This window comes from Gorilla gorilla, chromosome 8 (genome assembly GCF_029281585.2).
Source record: "Gorilla gorilla gorilla isolate KB3781 chromosome 8, NHGRI_mGorGor1-v2.1_pri, whole genome shotgun sequence".
In the NCBI taxonomy this organism is placed as follows: Eukaryota; Metazoa; Chordata; class Mammalia; order Primates; family Hominidae; genus Gorilla; species Gorilla gorilla.
Window position 1 is genome coordinate 105,630,776 of NC_073232.2, and position 22,902 is coordinate 105,653,677.

The 22,902-nt window shown below is 41.3% G+C and overlaps 1 protein-coding gene across 1 annotated transcript in view; it reads right to left on the reverse strand.

The window, feature by feature from the left end:
* MYOF (myoferlin) overlaps positions 1 to 22,902 on the reverse strand; it is a 175,752-nt gene that overhangs the window by 47,772 nt on the left and 105,078 nt on the right. Inside the window, exons 22-31 of the mRNA XM_004049799.5 lie at positions 22,237 to 22,343; positions 19,682 to 19,874; positions 17,842 to 17,997; positions 14,550 to 14,681; positions 11,298 to 11,461; positions 8,870 to 8,984; positions 6,365 to 6,470; positions 4,749 to 4,894; positions 1,592 to 1,765; positions 543 to 651 (exon numbers count right to left, since the gene is read on the reverse strand). Of these exons, the coding sequence (XP_004049847.5) occupies positions 543 to 651; positions 1,592 to 1,765; positions 4,749 to 4,894; positions 6,365 to 6,470; positions 8,870 to 8,984; positions 11,298 to 11,461; positions 14,550 to 14,681; positions 17,842 to 17,997; positions 19,682 to 19,874; positions 22,237 to 22,343 (1,402 nt within the window). The remainder of the gene's footprint in view (positions 1 to 542; positions 652 to 1,591; positions 1,766 to 4,748; positions 4,895 to 6,364; positions 6,471 to 8,869; positions 8,985 to 11,297; positions 11,462 to 14,549; positions 14,682 to 17,841; positions 17,998 to 19,681; positions 19,875 to 22,236; positions 22,344 to 22,902) is intronic.

The following is a 22,902-nucleotide window of genomic DNA, read 5'->3' on the forward strand; positions in this document are numbered from 1 at the left end:
AGCACATATGAGATAGACTGTTAATATCAGTGATCTGACCACCCTTCACCTTATATGTGATATGGTTTTCAACTGTATTTTTAAAAACTCCTTTCATCAAGGATGAAAATGAAAGTCATGTTTGCATGAAGAGATTTTAAAAATCATATTCGGTGATTTGAAGAGTTTCCTTAAGATAAGAGTTACAGAAGTGGAATTCACAAAGTCATGTTTAAAATTCACTGCTGGCTGGGTGTGGTGGCTCATGCCTATAATCCCAGCACTTTGGTAGGCCAGGGCGGGTGGATCACCTGAGGTCAGGAGGTCGAGACCAGCCTGGCTAACATGGAGGAAATGCAAAAATACAAAAAATTAGCCAGGCATGGTGACGTGCGCCTGTAGTCCCAGCTACTCAGGAGGCTGAGGCAGGAGAATTGCTTGAACCTGGGAGGTTGCAGCAAGCCAAGATAGTACCACTGCACTCCAGCCTGGGTGATAGGGCCAGACTCAGTCTTGAAAAAATAAAATAAAATAAAATAAATCAAAAATAAAACAAAACTCACTGTCAAAATTGCAGGAAACAATGGGGGTGTTTGCTCCGAACACAGTGGTGGCACTGTGCTTCTGTTTCTCCAGGCTCTTCTCATCCCCATCTTCTGTAGTGTCTGCCCCCTGAAGTCAATTAACAGAGTCAATTAGCAGAGAAGTCAATAAACACTGCCTAAAAGCAAACCAACCAACCAAGAGGAAAGAATAACAATTGGAATTCTAGCTTTTTAAAGATGTTATCGTGCAAACACCCCATTTTTTAAGATGAATAAGTCCCAGGATAGCAAGTGACTTCCCTGAAGTTGCTTAGCTGGAAAGCAGCCGAGCAGGAAGTGGGAGCCAGCCCTCCTACCTCCAGTCCAGGTTTGCCAAACCCTGCTGCTGAAAGAAAGGGAAAAAAAGGAAAAATGTAGAGGATAAACAGGGAGTAAAAGGATGGGATAAGGAAGAGAAAGAGCAGCAGCAGCAGAATACTGTGTGGTCAGAGTGCAGAAATACAAAAATAGGCTGTTGGGAAATGGCTCCTGACCACCCTATTGTTTTAGATCACCCACTGCCATTCTCCTATTCCTTCCTTCCACCTGCCTGCTTTTTCCCCCCTGACTTCTTTACTGTGCTTCAGTATGTTCTTCCGTATTGCTCTCTAATTTTGTGAGCTAGCCTTCTGATTTCCTCCCCCCACATCTGTATATTTATGAATATACATATGAATATTTTGTTGAACAGTTGCAGTTTCCAAGATGTGATTCAAGGAACTTGTGCCTGGGATGTGAATAGGTGTCATCTGAAACAAAGGTCCTGGAACAGATACATTTGGAAAACGCTAGGTAAAGCAGGTGTGTAGACAGTAGTATTTCTTAGAACACTCCTGTGTTAATGGTCTATTCGTTCTACACGAGGTATTGAGCACCCAGGATGTGTGGCTTTCCCTCAACCTGTTAATATTTGCCATCTTATAGTACCAGGGTTACAGGGACCTCTATGGAGTTGGCAGTGCTGTATCCAACACTCATATATTTTCTCTACACCAATATGATCTGCGCTCTGGCAACCTAGTACTTACAAGAGCACCTTCAAGTTTAAAGATGGCAGCTGCACCATGTGTTTCTGAAGGAGCCATTTTTCTCCTCCAGCGTCTGCGGCGGAAGGTATCTGAACTACGTTGTTTCCAGTGAAATTTCCAGCCAATTAAAGAAGCATATTCCCAGCCCTCTTGGTCTTGCAATTCCTCCATGGCCTAAAACAGAAATAAACATGTTAATGATGACGATGATGATGATGATATTCCTTATACTGATAAAACAGGTCATATGATCAATCAACAGATACACAGTATTCAAAATCTACTCTGTGCCAAGTACTGAGCTAGAGTCAGGAATACAGAAAAGAAAAAAACAGACAGGACCTCTGCCTTGCAGAGCTGATGGACTGCAGGAGTGCAGAGAGATAACCAGGCAATGACAGCACAGTCGTGGACATACCCTCAGGAGGTGCACCTCATTCAGATTTGGGGGTGGGTGAAGCAAGTGGATTCTTTCTCAGATTGCTTTCTGTTTTCTCACTTCATTATTTCATAAAAATGTTGCTATTGTGATATAGTTTGTAAAACATTAGTATCTCCATTTTACATATGTAGGAAAAAAATTAAATGTCCCCTCCCAGGTTTAAATGTCTTGCCTGAGCTAATAGCTGCCATAACTGATAATTGAGTGATCAGAATATGTTATTTCTGTAATAACTAATAACAAATTCATGTGGCACTTTTTAGCTTAAGAACTATTGACTTACCAGTGGTATCAGTTTTCAATGTTATATTCTCTTCATTCGACAAATATGAGTGCCCACTGTGTGACAGGGATCATGTTAGGGGCTGAGGACACAGTGAAGAAGAGATAGGGTCTTTGCTTTCATGCAGCTGACATTTTCATGGCAGAAGTTTGATTTAAAATCTTAAAAATATGACTGGATTTAATAAACGTAAAACAATATGGAATAATATTCAAGACCTGAGAAGTGAGAGCTCCATGTGAGTAATTATTCTTGGGTCTATTTTTTCACTTTAAATAAATGTAAAATGCAGGTTAAGCATAATCTTGTACCTGACCCTCTAGTAACATAAACAGTAGCAGTGAAAAATTTCACATAGCCAAGAGTAAGGCAGGTTAGGAAACATGATCAAAGCCTCAGAAATACTCGTTAGAGCTGGACCATATCCTGAGCCTTCTAACTGATGGCTCAGTGTTCTTTCCACTTCAGCTTGGTGCCCTCGTGTGGAAGAAGAGCGTTCAAGCACCTTCAGAAACTTCTCACGCCATCAGACTGGGATAATTAAACAATAGAGAGACATTCATTAAACTAAAGAGCTTCTACACAGCAAAAGAAACTATCACCAGGGTGAACAGATAACCTACAGAATGGAAGAAAATTTTTGCAATCTATCCATCTGACAGAGGTCTAATATCCAGAATCTACAAGGAATTTAAGCAAATTTACAAGTAAAAAACAACCACATTAAAAAGTGGGCAAAGGACATAAACAGATACATCTCAAAAGAAGACATTTATGTGGCCAGCAAACATGAAAAAAAGCTCAACATCACTGATCACTAGAGAAATGCAAATCAAAACCACAATGAGATACCATCTCACACTAGTCAGAATAGAGATTATTAAAAGGTCAAGAAACAACAGATGCTGGTGAGGCTGTGGAGAAATAGGAAAGCTTTTACACTGTTGGTGGGAGTGTAAATTAGTTCCACCATGTGGAAGACAGTGTGGCGATTCTTCAAAGACCTAGAACCAGAAATGCCATTTGACCCAGCAATCCCATTACTGGGTATATACCCAGAGGAATATAAATCATTCTATTATAAAGATACTTGCATGCGTATTTTCATTGCAGCACTCTTCACAATAGCAAAGACATGGAATCAGCCCAAATGTCCATCAATGATAGACTGGATGAAGAAAATGTGGTATATCTACACCATGGAATACTACGCAGCCATAAAAAGGAACGAGATCATGTCCTTTGCAGGGACATGGATGGAGCTGGAAGCCATTATCCTCAGCAACCTAACAGAGGAACAGAAAACCAAACACCGCATGTTCTCACTTACAGGTGGGAGCTGAACAATGAGAACACTTGGACACAGGGAGGGGAAAAACACACACTGGGGCTGGCGGGTGGAGGGAGCGCATCAGGATAAATAGCTAATGCATGCTGGGTTTAATATGTAGGCGACGGGTTGATAGGTGCAGCAAACCACCATGGCACACATTTACCTGTGTAACAAACCTGCATGTACTGCACATGTATCTCGGAACTTAAATTAAAAAAAAAAAAGACTCATTCATTCATTAGCTCATTTATTTGACTAGATTATTTACTGGGAGCACATTTCTGAGTTAGCAAGGAGGATACAAAGATGACTGTGGCTCCATCTTTGCTTCCAGAAGCTCATCATCTAATAAAAATAATGTCATACTACCTACCGGAGTTACCCATTCTGTGGAATAGAGAGAGTTCCTGTTTGGACTTAGCCTGGGTTCCAACACCAGCTTTGTCACTTACTAAACACTTGGCCCAGAGCAAGTCTATTTAAACTCTGTGAGCATTATCTATAAAATGAGCATAAAATCCAAACCTTACAGAACATAGATGATGCATATTCAGTACCTAGCATTATAGAAAGCCACTTCTATACATGCCACTTATTATTGAGTGTTATTATTCTATTTAATTTATTATTATTCCATTTAAAGCTTACAATACCCTAATTAAAAGGCATAGATATTATTCCCATTTTGCAGATGAGAAAGCAAGGGAAGTCAGGGTTTGAATCTTTACACATCTTGTTCCAAGTCCTGAGCTATTACCACTACTAGATTATGCTGCCAAAATCATTTCCGTTTAACACCTCTGTAGCAGTCCTCAACATTTAGCCTGCCTGGGAATCACCTGGATGGTTTGCTGAACTACAGATGGCTGGGCCTGCCCCCAGGATTTCTAAATCAGGAGGTTTGGGGTGGGACATTTCTAACAAATTCCCAGGTGATGATGATATTGCTGGCTGGGGTGGGCTCACTTTGAGAACCCTTGAGTGGAGTGTTAGGCTCTGGATTTGCAAATAGTTTCTGCAGAAATGGCTAGTTAGCTGGGACTTTGTAGTCAGGAGGGCAGAGCTCCCCAGTCCAGCTCCCTTCCCTTGCTTCTCTTACCCTTGCGGTGCTTGAAGCAGTCTGTGTTAAATCTTTCTTGCGTTTTCGGACCAGCCTTCGCCGTCTATGAGTGTGGTACATTTTCTCTGCTGCAACCCAGGATTTGGGCTTATGATCAGGAGGAATGGTGATTCCATATTCCCAGCCTGGAACAGAGTTTGTGAATGGTTACCCAAAAGAGATGCATTTGCCAGATCACCAAATAAACCTCCAGGAAACATTTGTTCACTCTCCCTGCCCTCAGATGTTCTGTACTATCATGACCGAATGTGTGGCTGTTTTCACTTTGCTGGGTTATTCAGCCAAACTGAATACAGCGTCATTCCCATTCAGCTCTCAAAATGCTTCCTTGGTGGCCATGTTCTCCCCCACTTTTATGCTTCCAGTCATTCATGGTAATTGAGTGCACTTAGGAATAAAGCACAGTTCAAGAGTCAGGAAGAAACAACAGGTAAGCGTGTGGACTGTGCAGTTGCACAGCCTGGGTTCAAATCCTAGCATCACCACATGTTGGCTATTAACTAAGTTTCCAGCAAGTTGGTAAACCTGCCTATGGCCCAATTTCCCCACTGTAAAGTGGGATTATAGGGTTACAGTATTTTAACACTATCAAAATAACATATGCCAAGCATTAGGGCCATACTTAGCACACAGCTATTGCCCAGTCAATGCTAACGATTATTCTAAGATCTGGTGTGTGCATCGAGATCAGTGAGGAGCTTATAATTGATTTGAAATCTTCTGGGTCAATGCCAGTTCTATGCACCATGCATAAGGAAAGAAATGAATCAGATTTTCTCTTTTGAGAATTCCAAATGCTATTGTTCACTTAACTTTAATTATGGTTCAGAAAAAGACAAATATCAGAAGCTGTATCAGTAATCTGCATCATTGCTGCATAGGAAGACTTTAAGAGTAGTTTACAGTTCTCTTTTCTGCGTCAGGGGGGCCCTGAATTTGATGTTCCCAGGGAGGTTATGGGGTGTGGTTAGAATAGAGAAAATCTTGACTCCAGCTCCCTCCCAAATTCTCATCCTGGATCCCCAAGCATCTCAAAACCTGACCAGTTGGCCCCATCACCTGAGGTTTTTCGCTCTTAACACCCCCTGCTCACTTAGCACTTGTCCATACACTTGCCTGTCCCTTGGATTCTACATTTGATTAGTCACAGACAGTACCACATGACCCAGATGCCACAGACCAGCGGTCCCCAACCTTTCTGTCACCAAGGACCGGTTCCATGGGAGACAATTTTTCTATGGACAGGGTTGTGAGGTAGAGGGAGGATGGCTAGATTCCCATAAGGAGCACACAACCTAGACCCCTCTCACGTGCAGTTCACAATAGGGTTCGCACTCTTAGGAGAATCTAATGCTGCCACGGATCTGACAGGAGGCAGAGCTCAGGTGGTAATGCTCACTTGCCCACCGCTCACCTCCTGCTGTGCGGCCTTGTTCCTAAAAGGCCATGAACTGATACCAGTCTGTGGCCTGGGGGCTGGGGACTCCTGCCATAGACCAACAGAAGTGAGGCCCCTCCCTCCCAAGGAAACTTTACCCTGGTTAACCAAGGCCCTGCTGCGGAGCCCTGATCAGGTCACAGATGTACAATGTTACCTTTCTCATCCACCGCTCGATTTATGTCATAAGACCATGCATCATCTTCCCATTCCCAACCTGGAGGACAAGTCAACTCGCTGGGAGATGCTGCTTTATCGCCGTTCTTACAAAACAAAAATAAAAACAAAGAAGAGAGGTAAGCCATAGTGTCAGTAAGAGGCAAAGGGTCCAATATAGTTCCTCATTTAACTATGGCATTCACACCTTTACTTAGATACCATCTTAGAGATCCATTTCACTCAGAAAAATCTCTAATCTTTATTTATTCACAACTGCTAAATAAAAATTAGTTTAAACTACCTTTTGTTTTTACTATTAGGGAATAGTACTAGGTTCAATCATGTGAAATTGCTGTTGTTATAGGTCAAAGTGGTTGAATCTCAGCAATTTCTTACGGTTCAACTTAATATTATGAAATGGTGCAACTCTCTTTATGAGGGGTTACATGGGATAGAACCCATCAGAGAATGGGTAAAACATTCAAGACACATGGTTGTTTGTTTCTTTGTTTTGAGACAGAGCCTCGCTCTGTTGCCCAGGCTGGAGTGCAGTGGCGTAATCTCGGCTCACTGCAACCTCTGCCTCCTGGGTTCAAGCAATTCTCCTGCCTTAACCTCTTGAGTAGCTGGGATTTACAGGTGTGCGCCACCATGCCCAGCTAATTTTTGTATTTTTAGTAGAGACAGGGTTTCACCATGTTAGCCAGGCTGGTCTCGAACTCCTGACCTCATGATCTGCCCACCTCGGCCTCCCAAAGTGCTGGGATTACAGGCGTGAGCAACCACACCTGGCCTGTTTTTGGTTTTTTTGAGACAGAGTTTTGCTCTTTCACCCAGGCTGGAGTGCAGTGGTGCAATCTCGAGTCACTGCAACCTCCCCTCCCAGGTTCAAGCGATTCTCCTGCCTCAGCCTCCCAAGTAGCTGGGATTACAGGCACCTGCCACCACACTTGGCTAATTTTTGTATTTTTAGTACAGATGGGGTTTCATCATGTTGGCCAGGCTGATCTCAAACTCCTGACCTTCAGCGATCCACCCACCTCGGCCTCCCAAAGTGCTGGGATTACAGGTGTGACCCACCACACCCGGCAGACACATGTTTTCGAGTATGGGGAAATGCTACTGGAGGTTCATAATGTTAATTATATACAATTGAGCAAAATTTATCTAAAATATTGACTTAAGTTTGCATAAAACTGAAGAGAGTTATGAAAAGAAAGTTCCTAAGTAAAGGAAATAAAGGCGGCCCATAAACATGAAAAAATACTCAGCTTTACTTTAAATTAAGAGTGAAAATTGAAATAACAGGATACCACTTATTCATGTGGCAAAGATTATAAAGCGGGATGATGAATATTTAGGCAAACGGGCTTCTTGTACTTTTGTTGAAAATATGAATTTATAAAACCTTTTTGAAGGTTATAAAATTTTATCAAAATTTTATATGCATTTAAACCTAGATCAACCAAATGCAAGGATCTTCCCTACAGATAAACGTTCATAAACATACAAAAATGTATGTTTAAGGATGTTCACTGTTACATTGCTTATAAAAACCAACGACTCAAAACCAAAAGCACCTAAATGCCCAGAAAGAGGGGATTAAATGAATTATAGTAGGTACGTATAATAAAACATTCTGTGGCCATTTTTTAAAAGCTCATAGATCTATATGCATTGACATAAAAAATGTCCAAGATATATTAAGTGAAAAATACAAGCTGTGAAACTGTGTGTGCAACACAATTCTATTTAGGCAGGGAAAAAGGAAGTTATATGCTTGTTTATGAACAGAAAACAGACATCAATGGTTATCTTTGGGGAGTGGAATATGGATTGGGGAGAATTACTTTTGATTTCCTTTAATGCTGCTTGGATTTTTTAAAGACAGAAATATTTCATTTGTTATACTATTAAAAACTAGGCTGAGCTTGGTGTCTCATGCCTGTAATCCCAGCACTTTGGGAAGCTGAGGCTGGAGGATTGCTTGAAGCCAGGAGTTCAAGACCCACATGGCCAACATAATAAGAACCCATCTCTACAAAAAAATAAAAAATTAGTCCAGCATGGTGGCATGTGCCTGTAGTCCCAGCTACTGGGGAGGCTGAGGCAGGAGGACTGCTTGAGCCCCAGAATTTGAGGTTAGAGTGAGCTATGATCGCACCACTGCGCTCCAGCCTGGGAAACAGAAAGAGCCTATCTCAAAAAACCCTCAAACAACAACAACAGAACCCTAGTTAGATAATAATAAAAATTTACCTAAAAAATTTGCACAATCCAAACTATACCATGTTCCAACATCGAGTTAAATAGGCCTCATTTCTATTCTAAAGAAAATACTTATTGTGGCACTTGTGTGGCTTAAGCTATAAGTGGAAGACTCTTCAGAACATAAGATGGAGCGGAGGAGAGGTTAAAGCCCAAGCCAGGTGGCTGCTGGGTTCCCCGCAGATCACGATCAGAGGTGACAGGTGAGAGTTTCTCTCCGGAGCAGGCCACTCACCGCATCCGTGTAGGTGTCCTCGGCCGGCTTCCAGTCGCCCCCGGGGTAGCGGCTCTCGTTCTGATAGACTTCATCAGTGAACTCCGTGTGACCTGCATCCGCCTCAGTCAGCAAGCTGTGGGGCGGGGAGGGCTCAAGTTACCCAAGGAGACCGGGTAACCGGCAGCCTCGGCGATTGCCAACACTCAGGAAGCATCTACACCCTGGGAGTGGCACCACTTCCCTCCTCGCTTTACCCCTGTTGGTTCTGGCTCCAAATTCCTCTTTGTACTAATCGCTTTTGACATTCCTTTGAAGAAAGGGCCTGCTGGAACAATGTGACCTAAATCATACAGAACTCCTCAAATTAGCAAGGTTGCTCCTTCTCAGTAATGAGGATGGGGTCTGGGAAAACAGTATTGTGGGCTGCTTCTTACAGAGACCACAGACAGCGCCTTCCATGTTTCTGTTTCAGTTCCGGGCTGCTCAGCTTTTTCTCAATGAAACTCTTGGCTAACAGTTCAAAAGAAAAGGGAGCTGTCCCCACTATTTTTTAAAACAGAGTGTAGATGGTCTCATGAAGCCAAATGTGGCTTGCTTGGTCTACATAACACAAACTGAAGAGAGGAGTTTAAGTTTTCTGGAGAGTTCCTAGGTAGACAGCCAAACCAGGTCATTTCAGACTCCAAACTCCATTTGGGCATTTGGGAAATCCATACTGACTCTCTGCCATGTTAATTTTCCTCTTGGATTTGGAATTCTTTGGACAACCCGCAGAGGAAAGTTACAGAGGCTCCAACTTTGACTCAAGTCTTCTGCCAGGTACCTACTCAAATGAGGGTTTTTTTCCCTTTACTGTTTCTGCATCTTTTCTCTGCTGTATTCTCCCCTAGAATCCAGCACAGGAAAGGAATCAAAAAAACAAACAGTCCCAATCACTTATATGAATTGGGCATCACGTCTCTGGGCCTCAAAAAAGGAGAATAAAAGCCCTGGCTGCTGCCTGTAGGATTCCATCCAGCCCTGACATGCTTTGACCTTCTGCTTTTTCTATCACAATTTCCCTACCCTTTCCCTGTCCTCACTAACCTTCCTTCCTTCCAGCCAATTCAAACCCCATTTTCCTTTCCCTCACCAATTTCCCCCAACTCCACCCAGAGCAAGCTGCCTGAATTGAAAGCAATCACATGCAAGCAAGCATGTTTGGGTCTTAAGAGAGCAGTATTTTCTCTTCCCTCCTCCCTCTCTAATGCCTATGCAATCACAGGAAATGAACAACAGAGAGACCAAACTCTAGTTGGAGGCCTTAAAATTCAACTTCACAAGGTTTTTCCCTCCCAACTCAAGGCTGCTGTCATAAGATGGCAAGAAGAGGGAATGCTTGTTCTAATGTTATTGGCAACATTTAGCAAACAGGCTACAGTGTCCCCCAGACTCCAGGGGAACCATCTTTACCACCTTCTACTGTTTATTTTTTTCTTTCTTTTTAATAACAGCTTTTGAGATGTAGTTCACATATATGGAATTCATCCATTTACAGTGTACCTCCTACCATTTCTTGCAGACATTCTAGCATAATAGTTGAGTACTGGTTTGGGTGCCCATGCTAGACTTGGACTCTAGCCCCAACTATACCATTGACAAGCAATGTGCCTTTGGACAAGTTATTTAATCTTTCTAGATCTCAGTTTCCTCATTTGCAAAGTGGAGATAGTACTACTACTTGTTGGGAGATAATTCTCTGCGAGTCTCGTGTTTCTGCGCATCTTGTGAGCTCAGGCACTGACTACCTTTGTTATGGGCTCTCTTCTCAAAGATGTTTATATGGGGAACACTAAGATAGCCTCTCTCTGCACAGCAAAGGGCCAGCCTGCTTACTGCCCATTATAAAAAATTCAAGTCCCCTAAGCTTAGAGTTCTCTCATATAACTCAATCCACTGTGTGTACAAGTGTCATCTGGCCCTCTTCATGTTACTCTGTGGGAATTCGGGCATGAAAAAGTCGAGCAAATATCAATACTCTGGCATTGCTATTGCTGTGGGCAATAAAGTTCTTTTATTCTAACCCAGGAGTCATGTGCCGGCATCTGTGAAACTGTGACGGGGGACCTTGTTCGCTTGCAAGTAGAGTCAAATCTCAGATCCTTCTTGCCACTGCCTCCCTTGCAGGGCTGTAGTAAAGATTAAATAAGATGATGCCAGTGCCCAGCACACTGCCTGACAGTCAAGCATAATAATTTCTCAAAATGTTAGTTACCAGGTGCTTTTTATATTAGCCTGTCTTATGGTGGAACATCTTTCAACTTTCTATAAATTTCAATGGACTTAGTTCTGCTCAGTGGGTGTTACATAACTATTATGAAGATGATAACAAAGATATAATATATTTAGCAATTTCTAGAGAAAGATTTCATTGCTATCCTTTTTACTCAGAAAATGGACAACTTACCTTCTTTCAGGATCAACTATCCACTCTCCTTCCCATTCCCAGCCTTTTGGAGGCAGAAAAAATTCCCTCTTGAGTTTTATTTTTCCTGTGACATCAGAAAACTTATGACGTCCTACTAATCCAGAAGTACCCCATTTTCCAAACATGAGAGCTTGATTTTCATACTATTAAAAAAGAGATAAAATTGGAGAAACACCATCAGAGAGCAAAAAATAAAGCTAGCACATACATTTTCAAGTTCATCGAGGACTTAGGCTAGACAACTACAGAAAGCAGAAAAAAGCTTTATGCTCAGAAGGTATGGACCTAACTTGAGCTGTTACTGATTATGCAACTTTGGAGAAATCATTCAACTTTCTAAGACTCAGTGTTCTCATCTGAAATCTGAGGATAATGCTACCTCTCCTATAGAGTCGTTCTGGAGTTTAAATGTGCAAATGATTGTGAACATGCTTTGTAAATAGCGATATAGCATCCTAATTGTTTCTATTATAATTTTGAATGGCTCAAGATAGTTCTGCGAACCTTATCTTTTAAATACCTATGAAAGTCCTCAGCTTATGAATGAGCAGATTTTATAAAATTTATTTGTAAGTCTACTGCTGAGAACTTGGGGCACATTTCCCTGTAGAAACAATATACAATTAATGTTGCCATTTCCCAGGCAGTCCACCAAAATACCCATCTGAAACATGAAGGTCCTTTAATACCCAGCCCTTATTAGACCTAAAAGTTATGAGCCTTAATTCCATCTGGAATGTAGCAAGGAGACCAAGGCCTCTCTGGGAAGCAGGCTGAATGGCAATGGCAGACTCTGGCTTCTAGGGCATTCCTTTCCAAGTTAGAATCTATAAATCTATGACGGTCTGCTCTTCATCATAGCAACCATGGAAAGGGTAGAGATTTGCCAGTGTGGTGGGTGTCCATGTTTGGATCCAAACTAGAATTTCCAATTGTCTGCTGATGAATCCACTGAGAAGATGATTTGCATAAGCCATAGGAAAGCTTTTGGCTGAAGGAGAAAGGAAGAGATTTGAGTGGGGACCTGATTAGGAAATTGGAATCAAGAGGACACAATAGTGCTTATCTCAGATACTGGCTGTCAGCCTGGAGGGGAGATGAGCTTCAGGCAGAAACTAAAGGAACTGTTATCCTAAGGGACCTTAAGGCTTGGGGTCACATGACATGGACACAGAATGGAGAGCAAGACATTCCTCCTGTTCTGCTTGGAAGCCAGCATAGCTTTAGTAAAATCCAGGCAAAGACTTTGGCATGGACAAGAGGGTATCAGCAGCAGTGGAGATGGGAGCCTCAAGTGGCTTTGAGGGCTGTGGCTTTAGTCAGCAGGACTGGGGCACGACAGTAAGAAAAAAGTATTAATGAGCAAGCACATGTGAAGCACCTCATAGACTCCCAGAAATCTCGGGGGTGGGGGGGAATTTTGTAGAAAATTATGTGCTAGTATTATTAGCACATGAAGGCAAGAGCCAGTAAAATTTCCATTATTATTAATGTGCCTCTGCTGGTACTCAACAGGTGAGTCACACAGAACAACAGAAATGAGTGGATCATCTCTCTACATGAGTTGAAGCTCAGGCTTCACTCTATGCAGGGAAGGATCCAAAAATGGGAAAGAGTGGAAGGAAGCCCGGGCTGGTCGATCATTGCTCAGGGCTGCTTTCTCCAGTTTAGACCCAGCCACAGAGCTGGAGGGCAGGTAGATGCCAAGAAATCCTACAGGAAGGCAGGAATGAGCCTCTCCTTACCTATGCCATGAAGCCCCTACTCCACACAATCCAGCTGGCTGGATATCAACATCCTCCATTCAGGGCCTCCCTAGTGGCCTCCAGCACACCCTCTATCTTCACTAGCACCTCTAAGCCTGAGCTGCAAGGGCTTGTGTGTTTCCCACACATTCTACTATTTCTTAAAGTGGTCCCCACTCTCGCCCCATGTTGGAATCACCACTGCTGCTAATCCCTAACCCAAGCTACACAATCAGAATCCCCAGGGTGCCCCTGGGAGTCTGCATGCTTAACAAGAGACCTAGTTTTGCAATCATTGCAATAGATTGTGAGATCCTTGAGGACCAGGCTGGGCTTCTTCATCATCTTCAGCACCTGGTTACCTGGCTCAGTGCCTAGCATGAAGCCACCACTCCCTAAAAGTTCCGATGGACAGATGGAGGGATGGAGGAATGAATGGTTGGGTGGACAGTAGGACAGATAAATTGTCATCATTTATTTATTCATTCAATAAACATGTATTGGGACCTATTATGTGCCAGAAACTGTTGAATGAATAAAAAGTAAAAATAAAAGATGGTCAGGGGTTGTCTTGCCTAGCAAGCAGATCAGAGCCACAATCCTGAACCAGTGGTCAGGTATAGCAGTGAGTAGCAGGAATAGATTTCTAGACTAGCTAAAATGATGACAGTCTTCACCTCATTTCTTGGAGCATGAAGGCCTATCTGTAGAGTGGTGTTCATCTGAAAGTTATCAGAAGAGACCCACCAAATACATCTGGTAAATTTAAGTCAATAAGCACTTGAGTTAAAAATAGCATAAAAAATCAAAATAATTCTACTTTTAGCTGTAAACATTTGTGAACATTGTTTTCATTGGTTTAATTGTAATGAGACTTTTCATTAACTACACGGATTTTAAGCTCAGTGAAGGTTTTACAAATTATCTCTATTGTTTTAGAAGTATTCAGACAGCTTTTTTTTTTTTTTTTTTTTTTGCCCCTGGACAAGCCTATCTGAGGCTTCCCTTAAGTGTGAAATGGGTCTTCAGGGGTTTTAAGACCCTCTACCCCAAGTAAGCTTATCAAGATCTGAATATCTCAAGTGTCCCCTCTTCTGGGTTGGTGTGTGTATGTGTGCGTGTGTATACTCTACTTAGTGTCCCAGCATCAGGCACCAATAAGATTATTACAGAGTTCTAGTTTTGAGAGCTAGAAAGACACCCATTTTCAGTATTGCTAGTAAGATTGTGGTGGAAGTCATCTAAGTCATCTCTTGGAATCATCACACAAAAGTGTTAATCACCATGGTGTGTTCCAATGTTGACAATAAAATCTCAGGAGCATCTTCTCTTATCCCTTAGGTTAAGATCCCTTGGATGGGATTTTACGGGATGGTAAGGAGGGCTGTGATTGTTTTTGGTATGTAAATGTTTTCCATAAAGGTGAAAAGTAAAAGTACCCCTCCCCCCACCAAAGAAAAAAAGATAGTGAAATCATTAAAGGTACCATTTCAGCAAAGACGGTGAAAGTTCCTTCTGCGAAGCTGTTAAACTTCTTCTCCACAGCACTTAAGCCTAGCCAGATGTTCACTCGCAACTCCACAGGCACCTTTGGCCCGTTGTTTTTCTCCTGTGGATACTGTGAGATGAACAATAGCATGTGATGTTACATTAGGCACAGCAAAGACTGTGACATTAAGTTAAAGCCAAAAGCAGAGGGAACATCTAATCATTGCTTTCACCAGTCTAATTTTATGTTTGCTTCAGTTAAAACATTTCCAGATGACCCTACAGCAAAGATTAAAATCACAATTAAAGCAGCAGATTTCACAGTGTGATCCATAGATTCTTGCCTGTCCCTGAGACGTTTTCAGGAGGTCCACAAGGTCAAAACAATTTTTCTAATTACACTAACATGGTATTTATCTTCTTTACTGTATTGACACTTGCACTGGTGGTGCAAAAGCAACAGTGGAAAAAACTCCTGCACTGTAGCAGGAATCAAGGCAGGATTGCCAAACTGGACCTAGTAGTAACAGTAACAGTAATAGTAATAATAACAGCAATCTCAGTAAAGAAACAAAATTCCAGTTTCACTAAAGAACTATCTTTCCCTTTTTATGTGCAAAAACATAAAAATAAAAGGATTCTGTTGATCAAGCAGTAATGATTACTTTTTTTTTTTTTTTTTTTTTTTTTTTTTTGAGACAGAGTCTCACTCTGTTGCTGGAGTGCAGTGGCTCAATCTCGGCTCACTGCACCCTTGACCTCCAGGGCTCAAGCGATCCTCCCACCCCAGCTGCCAGAGTAGCTGGGATCACAGATGCATGCCACCATGCTGGGCTAATTTTTGTATTTTTTTTGTAGAGACGGGGGTCTTGCCATGTTGCCCAGGTGGGTCTTAAACTCCTGAACTCAAACGACCCACCCACCTCAGCCTCCTAAAGTGCTGGGATGACAGGCATGCACCACTGTGCCCAGCCAAGATTACCAATCTTATTAAATCTCGACCCTTGAATACATGTCTTGTTAATATTTTGTGTGATGAGATGGGAAGTACATGCGAAGCACTTCTGCTGCATATTGGCATATGATGGTTGTCTTGAGAAAAAGCTCTTGTGCAATTTTTTGAGTTGTAAGTTGAACTAGATTTTTGAAAAATGAAATATCACTTTTACTTAAAACTGCAATTGACAGGTAAACACGGTTATTCCAATTTGAGTATGGGGCAGGGATTTTTTTTTTAAACATAAACAAAGTGAGCCTCTCACTCCAAGGAAAAGAACTCTTTATTTGTTGGTGATGACAAAATTCCAGCTTTCAAGTAAAATAATAGTGTCAGAAAACATGAATCTGTAACAATAAGTTTGATAGCTTCCCAACACATAAAGACTTTCTGATAAGTGATATTAACAAATGTGATTTCAAAGTGTGATTTTTTTCAATATTGTATGATGAAATGTGTCATAACTCCGTGATCTACATAACTCAGTGAATTTTCCAAATGATTGTACATTATGTTACAAAATCATGCATGAATAAAAGAGTCATTCAAAGTCCAAGAAAGACCAAGGATTTTAATGTAGCTGAGTATGAAAAATTCATTGATATGGTTTCAGGTGTCACATTGCAATTAACCTTTTAAAAGCTACCACTTGAGTTTAGTGTTATATCAAAGATGAATATTCATAATTATCTGAAAAGGTTATTATAATACTCCTCCCTTTTCCAACTACATATCTATGTGACACCAGATCCTCATCATATACTTCAACCAAATAACTAATTCCATCAGCTTAAATGCACAAGAAGATGAGAGAATCCAGTTATGTTTCTGTTCAGCAAGACATTAAAGAAGTTTGCAAAAATGCAAAACAGTCTCACTCTGCTTTCTGATTTTTTACACAAAATGTATTTTGTAAAAATATGTAGTTTATTAACATTTTAAATTAAATATGTAATTGATGTAATTTATGTTAGTAACGGGTTATTGTTACAGTTAAATCAATAATCATTTTAAAAATTTATCAGCTTCGATCTCTATTATAGTAAATATTCATAGGTACAACCCACATAAACCAAAGCTCTCTGGGGCCTTCAATCTTTTTCTTTAAAGTATAAAGGGATCTCAAGACCAAAAAAACTCACGAGTTAAACAGCTCCCTAAACTGTGTAATGAGTATTAACAAAATCAATAAATATATAAAACATTCTCTTAAAAGCATTTTGCTGTTTATCCACTAACTTCTAAAACCTAACACAGAGAAGGTGCCTTTGTCTCCTCTCCCACCCCCTGTGAAGCTTTATTTATTAATCAGTTTGCTTCCACCCACTGCTGAGGTCAATTATAATTGTGGTTCTATCTTAAGTAAAATTTATTCTACCAAGAGACACTTGAAAGAAGATAATCACTCTGATTCTATTTACACCCTCCTGATTAAAGAGCAATGAGTAAATTTATTAAAAGTTAGCAGAATCTCCTTGTTTGAAGAGAACACTCTCTCCAACTCTGCTTTTTCTCTTCTTAATTGTTATTTCTCTGTCCCAAATGCAAAGAACTCCAGTTGGGGTTGGCCAGAGAGATGACGTCAAAACATATAGATGGGAACTATTCTGATTTCTTTGTTTCGGCCCTAGGCTCACCTTTGATTCCCCATATACACACACAGAGTTCTTAATACGGGGCCCTGGAATGGGCTTATGGGTTGTATGAAGCTCCTAAGTTCTATGCAAAATATTAGCTGAACATGCAGTGTGCATTTCCCTGGAGGAGAAGGCCTGTGGCTCTCGTCAGGCACTTAAGAGAGTCTATGACTCTAAAAATATTCAGAATCTCTTCCCTAAAGTTATGATTGTCAAAAATGTTCAATTTGATTGGTTCATCAAATTGAAATTGATTCAATCTATTGCTCATTAGGTTAGAGCAACAGATTCCATGGACCATCCCTACTGCTTTCTCTTTCTTTCCCCAACATTCACTAGAATGAAAGGAAGAAAGGCATTGCCTTGTGTGAGATATTAGAAGTGAAATATTCATGCCAGAAAGCAAAGCATTCACAATGCCATGTTTATATTAATGTCACAAAGACATCTAAGGAGGTGTCCTTGATTGAAAGCCAGCCAACCTCAGATCACTGTCTCTCAGAATTATTGCCCCAGAGAGAGGGACCAGGATGGGCTAGAATTGATCCCAATCACCCTTACCATTCAATGATTAGCAAATGATATAAAGCAGCCCCTTCTCAGGAATACAGCTTTTGCATTTAGTGTGTTTCACGTGACACAGTGAAGACATGTACCTTCAGAAAGATGGTTTGGGTTTTCCCGCAGTATTTTCCAGATGCATTCTCACCACTGGTGGAGTACAAGACCTGATGTGCAGGAATTCGTGCGTAGGCCAGTCTCTTCTCTCCCCGGATCATCCAGATGATGATGTCAGGCATGCTGTTCTGTGGCTGGTCATGAGGATTGGATGGAAGAGGAAGCACAGCCATGGTTAGTCTAAATGGAGAGGGACTGAAGACCTTGCAGGCTGGACCCTCAGGGATTCATTTAGCAAAGAAACGCTGTGGTTAGGGCTCTGTCTCAAATTCCTGAGCTCCCATCTTCTAGGACCGCACTGTGAGTTTGCAGGGCTGGGAGGCAGACTGTGGCTGGCCAAAGGGAAGGGTGAGAAGCAGAGGCGCAGCTTCACCTAGCAAAAGCCCACCCTACTCTTCTCTGGGAGGTATCTTAGAAAATATTCCATCTTATCTCAAGCATCATTTGAAGAAAGCCACCAGCAGCAGTCAAAAGGTTACAGATTGCATATATTTTACAGGACAAAGAGTCTCTGGCTCACCATCCAATATTTGTCAAATCTGAAATATTAATTTTGTTTTCAAAAACCTCTTTTTTTCTCATTATAAAGAAGATAATCCAGCTTCCAGGGCTGGATATCCAAATGTCCCTATTGGCACACAGTGGTATAAAAAACTGCTTCTCCTAAGTCCACTATAGAACACTGTGAAAGTACCAAAGCATACAAAGTAGAAAATGAAATTACCTATAATCCTGTGTGCTTTTTCAAGTGTATTTCTACCCACAAATATATGACTACCTACCCAACCGTCTGATTTCTGAGAGACAGGAAGAGTCATCTCCTTACTTCCTCATTCTTCTAGTCCACCGAAGTTAGTGGAGGCCAGCATTTATCCAGCGCTTACTGTATGCCCTCAACTGTGCTAAGCCCTTTACACCTACCATTTTTTTTTATACTTTAAGTTCTAGGGTACATGTGCACAATGTGCAGGTTTGTTACATAGGTATACATGTGCCATGTTGGTTTGCTGCACCCATCAACTCATCATTTACGTTAGGTATTTCTCTTAATGCTATCCCTCCCCCAGCCCCCTACCCCGCCAACAGGCCCCGGTGTGTGATGTTCCCCACCCTGTGTCCAAATGTTCTCATTGTTCAGTTCCCACCTATGAGTGAGAACATGCGGTGTTTGGTTTTCTGTCCTTGTGATAGTTTGCTGAGAATGATGGTTTCCAGCTTCATCCATGTCCCTGCAAAGGACATGAACTCATCCTTTTTTATGGCTGCATAGTATTTCATGGTGTATATGTGCCACATTTTCTTAATCCAGTCTATCATTGATGGACATTTGTACACCCACCATCTTTTTAAAATCTTCAGACAACAAAGCTAACTAGTAAGCGCTATGTTTATCTCCATTTTACAGATGGGGAAACTGAGGCTCAGAGAGGTTGAATAACTTGCCCAATGTTATACATGGTAGAACCAAGGTTCAAATTCAAGTCTTTCCAACCCCAGCCAAAGCTGACATTTTAATCCTGTGAACTGCAAAGATCATTTAAAATATTCTCTGACAGTACCATGAAAATGATAATGATTTGTCCACTTTTGAAGACATTTCCAAGATCACCAACTCAAAATTCCTCCCCTGCTCTGATTTCAATCACATTCATCATTAGCATCCTCAGCCCAGTTACTCCCTGATTTTTACAATCTGTCAGAGCTGCTCAATATCCAAGATAATGTAGCAGATTCTCTTTCCACCAACCTATTCTTGGTGCCATTTCGCAGAGCCCTTCTTCCATATCAGGTGACGTTTGTGTAGTTTAAAAGTCCTACCTCTTCAGTCAGCTGCATTAATTTATCAAGCCAGTCCTCAATTTCTGCCAGTGTGGACTTCACATCTGTGGCTTCCGACCTCATCCTCACAGCCGCCTCATGTATTTGGGAGAGAGATCTGGACCGCAGCTTTCGGATCTGAGTATCGAGAACCGTGACGTTGGCTTTTCCTTCTGTGAGAGGCAACGTGTATCTAGAAAAATGAAGAAAAAAAGAAACAGGATTTGAAGAATAACCTAATTTTAGGCTTCAGAACTGTCAAATACATTTATGTTGGATTTCCATCTTGCAAACCACATCAACCTCCTAACTGAATCTACAAGCACTGCCTGGTTTACGCTGGAGTAGTGTATCCGGCATTGCCAGAGCAGACCTGCCAGTCTCTTAACGTTCATAAGGAATACAGGGAGATTAAAATCCCAAAGCCATTTTAGGCCTTAGGGTTTAACCTACAGCCCAAGGAGTCACTGGAAAGAAGATGGAAACAGTGGCAGCTGAGAGAAACTGGCTTTCCCTTCTTTTGCTTCCTAGAATCATTTTACAGACCCACAAAATGATGGAAGAAGAAGGGAGGTTAGAGACCATTTAGCTGAAGCATACTTAACTTAGGGAATCCTGGGCCTCTAAGCAATCTATGGGTGGGTCTCGAAGGTCTGTGAAACTCTGGAACTTATAAAGAAAACTGTGTCTATCTGTGTCAACACATAGTGTGATGTAATGATGAACATAGGCTTTGGAGCCAACAACCTGGGTACTAATTGTGGCTCCATTCTTTACTAGTTCTATTGTCTTGACCAGTCACTTACTTCCTTGTCCTCCTATTTTCAAATGTGGGACATGCTTTTTAGGGCTGTTGTGAGAAGGAAATGAGTTGCTGTATGGAAAGGATTTAGAATAGTTGCATAGCAAAGTCTAAACAATGTTGCCATCCTCATCATCATCTCGTTGTCATCCTTATCATCACCATCATCTCATCAGATTCTCAAAGGGGTCCACGAACTCCAGAAAGATATACGAACCAACCATGTAGGCCAAATCTCCGTTCAATATGAGAACTTGGATGTGTTGTGATGAGACCCCCAAGGGTTCCTGAGAATGGCTGAGCTAGAGCCAGAATTAGCCTTCTGCTGCCAGGCCTTGCCTCCCATCATGGCATCTGGTGGGACACAGGGTGAGGATTTCCACCAGGTTCAGGAAGCTCTGATTCACAGTGTCCTTACCTAGAATTTCCACTCACTTGAATTTCACCTAGCTTCTTCAATGAAGAAAATCCTAGCACAACTTCCCTTAAACACTGAATTTCCTGTTACATAAAGTTTAGAAAGATTCCAATATGATTCCTCAAAAACAGCTCATATCAGAAGTATAAATAGATGACTGTGGTTTGCTCTGCAAATCTTAAAATTCACAGACATTTTCTCCATGAAAGTTATTACCAAATGTTTCTGTTTGGTTTCATAAATAACTACGGCATTGTATTTGAAGGGTTAATTCCCCAGAGTGAGACTTTGAGGCAAAAAGATATCTGGAAGCTGTTAGTTCAAAAGTCACACTTGGGGCCTTGAACAAATAGATGTCGACTGTGAAATACATGGCAGGAAGAGGGGCTGAGTTGGCAAACCCAGCTCTGGGCATCAGATATGTCATTTCACCTCTTTGGGCCTCTGTTTTCTCATTTACAAGATAAGGAGACCGAAAGACATGATCCCTTAGGACCCAGCTCTAACATTCAGAATTTAAACAAGCACCCCAGCAGTACTTTGATTTTGGTTGCGTTTCAATTACCTGGCTTTACCACTAGGAGGCACAAGAAGACAGGGTGACTTAGGGTGTTAGCCCAGCGTGGGGAATAAAGGCCTTTTTGCTTGTGGAAAGTATTCAATATGCTTTTCTTTCGGAACTTCCCTGTCCACTGCTTTATTAACCAATATTTAAAATGAGTTTGGAACGAATCACTTCCCCCTTTGATTTCCATATGCTAAAAGATCTGAGCTGTTTCCCCGAATCAGTTATGAAAGGTCCTCTGGTTCAAGTCAAATCTACTGGTTTTGCCTAACAGAGGCTTGGCCACAGTGTTCATTAGGCATTCAGTAAAAGAGCAAGTAAAAGGGCTGTTTCTAAAAATATGTTTATGAATTAGAGATATTGTTCTGAATGGTAAAATCAATGCTCCACTCCCAGATCCCATTCTCCATAGGAGCCAGAAGTCACCCTTCTCCAGGGTGCGGGTCATTCTTGGGTTGATGAGAAGCAGAGGCTCAGGCTTGCTTCTTTCTCCCCTCCCTATCCCTTGCCTGAGGCTGCCGGGACGTGCTTCCGGGAGTGGGGCCTCAGCCTCCCTAGGCTACTTGAGAACTGGCACCAAATCAGAAAGTGGAGCTTTTCCTGGTGGTGATTCAGGCACTCCTCCCAGTGAGGGCTTTTTACGAAGTTTGAATAATTCAAAATCACTTCTTAGACAAACACTAGAAGCAATTCCACAGGATTTACAGTCTTAGAATTTCAGGGAGGAGCGCCTGGATGAAAATTCTGAGATAGGTGTAAGATCACTGTACCTCGTGTCTTCTATAACTTCATCTATCAGCTTCAGCCACAATTCAGCCAGCTGGTTTGCAGGAATTTTACCTTGTATCCCTGATTTTAGAGCTTCTATATTTGTTTGCTGAAGAATTTGAAAAGAGAGGAAATAATTGATAATTGTTCATTATGCCATTATACCTTTTCATGTAGTTTAACCTGTGAAATCATGTAAATATTTTTATATATTCAAAAAACAAATAAAATGAAACCAGCAAAGATAGGAGAGGGAACCCTAAAGTGGAATACAACCAGAAATAAAACAGATCTAATTACATTTCAGATGAATAACATAATTACACTAAACTAACCCAAGTAACTTTTGGAACACAGTATTTTGACTATGTACACTTTGTTAAAAGGCAAAAAAAAAAAAACAAACCCATAAACATATTGAACTCTAATTAGTAGGCTTATTTTTCACAGTGGTTTATCTACAGATTTTAGGATTGAACCAAGGAGTAAATATATTGAGGATAACAAAGGCCAGATTTCTCACTGTTGGAGAAGAAAGTTAGAGACATAGAAATACAGAGGACTAGAATAAACCTTGTGGTATTGGACTGGAATTGGAAGTATCTTTATGAAGTCATAGCTTTTAATATATTGATAGATATAGAAATAAATAGACATACATGTGTCTG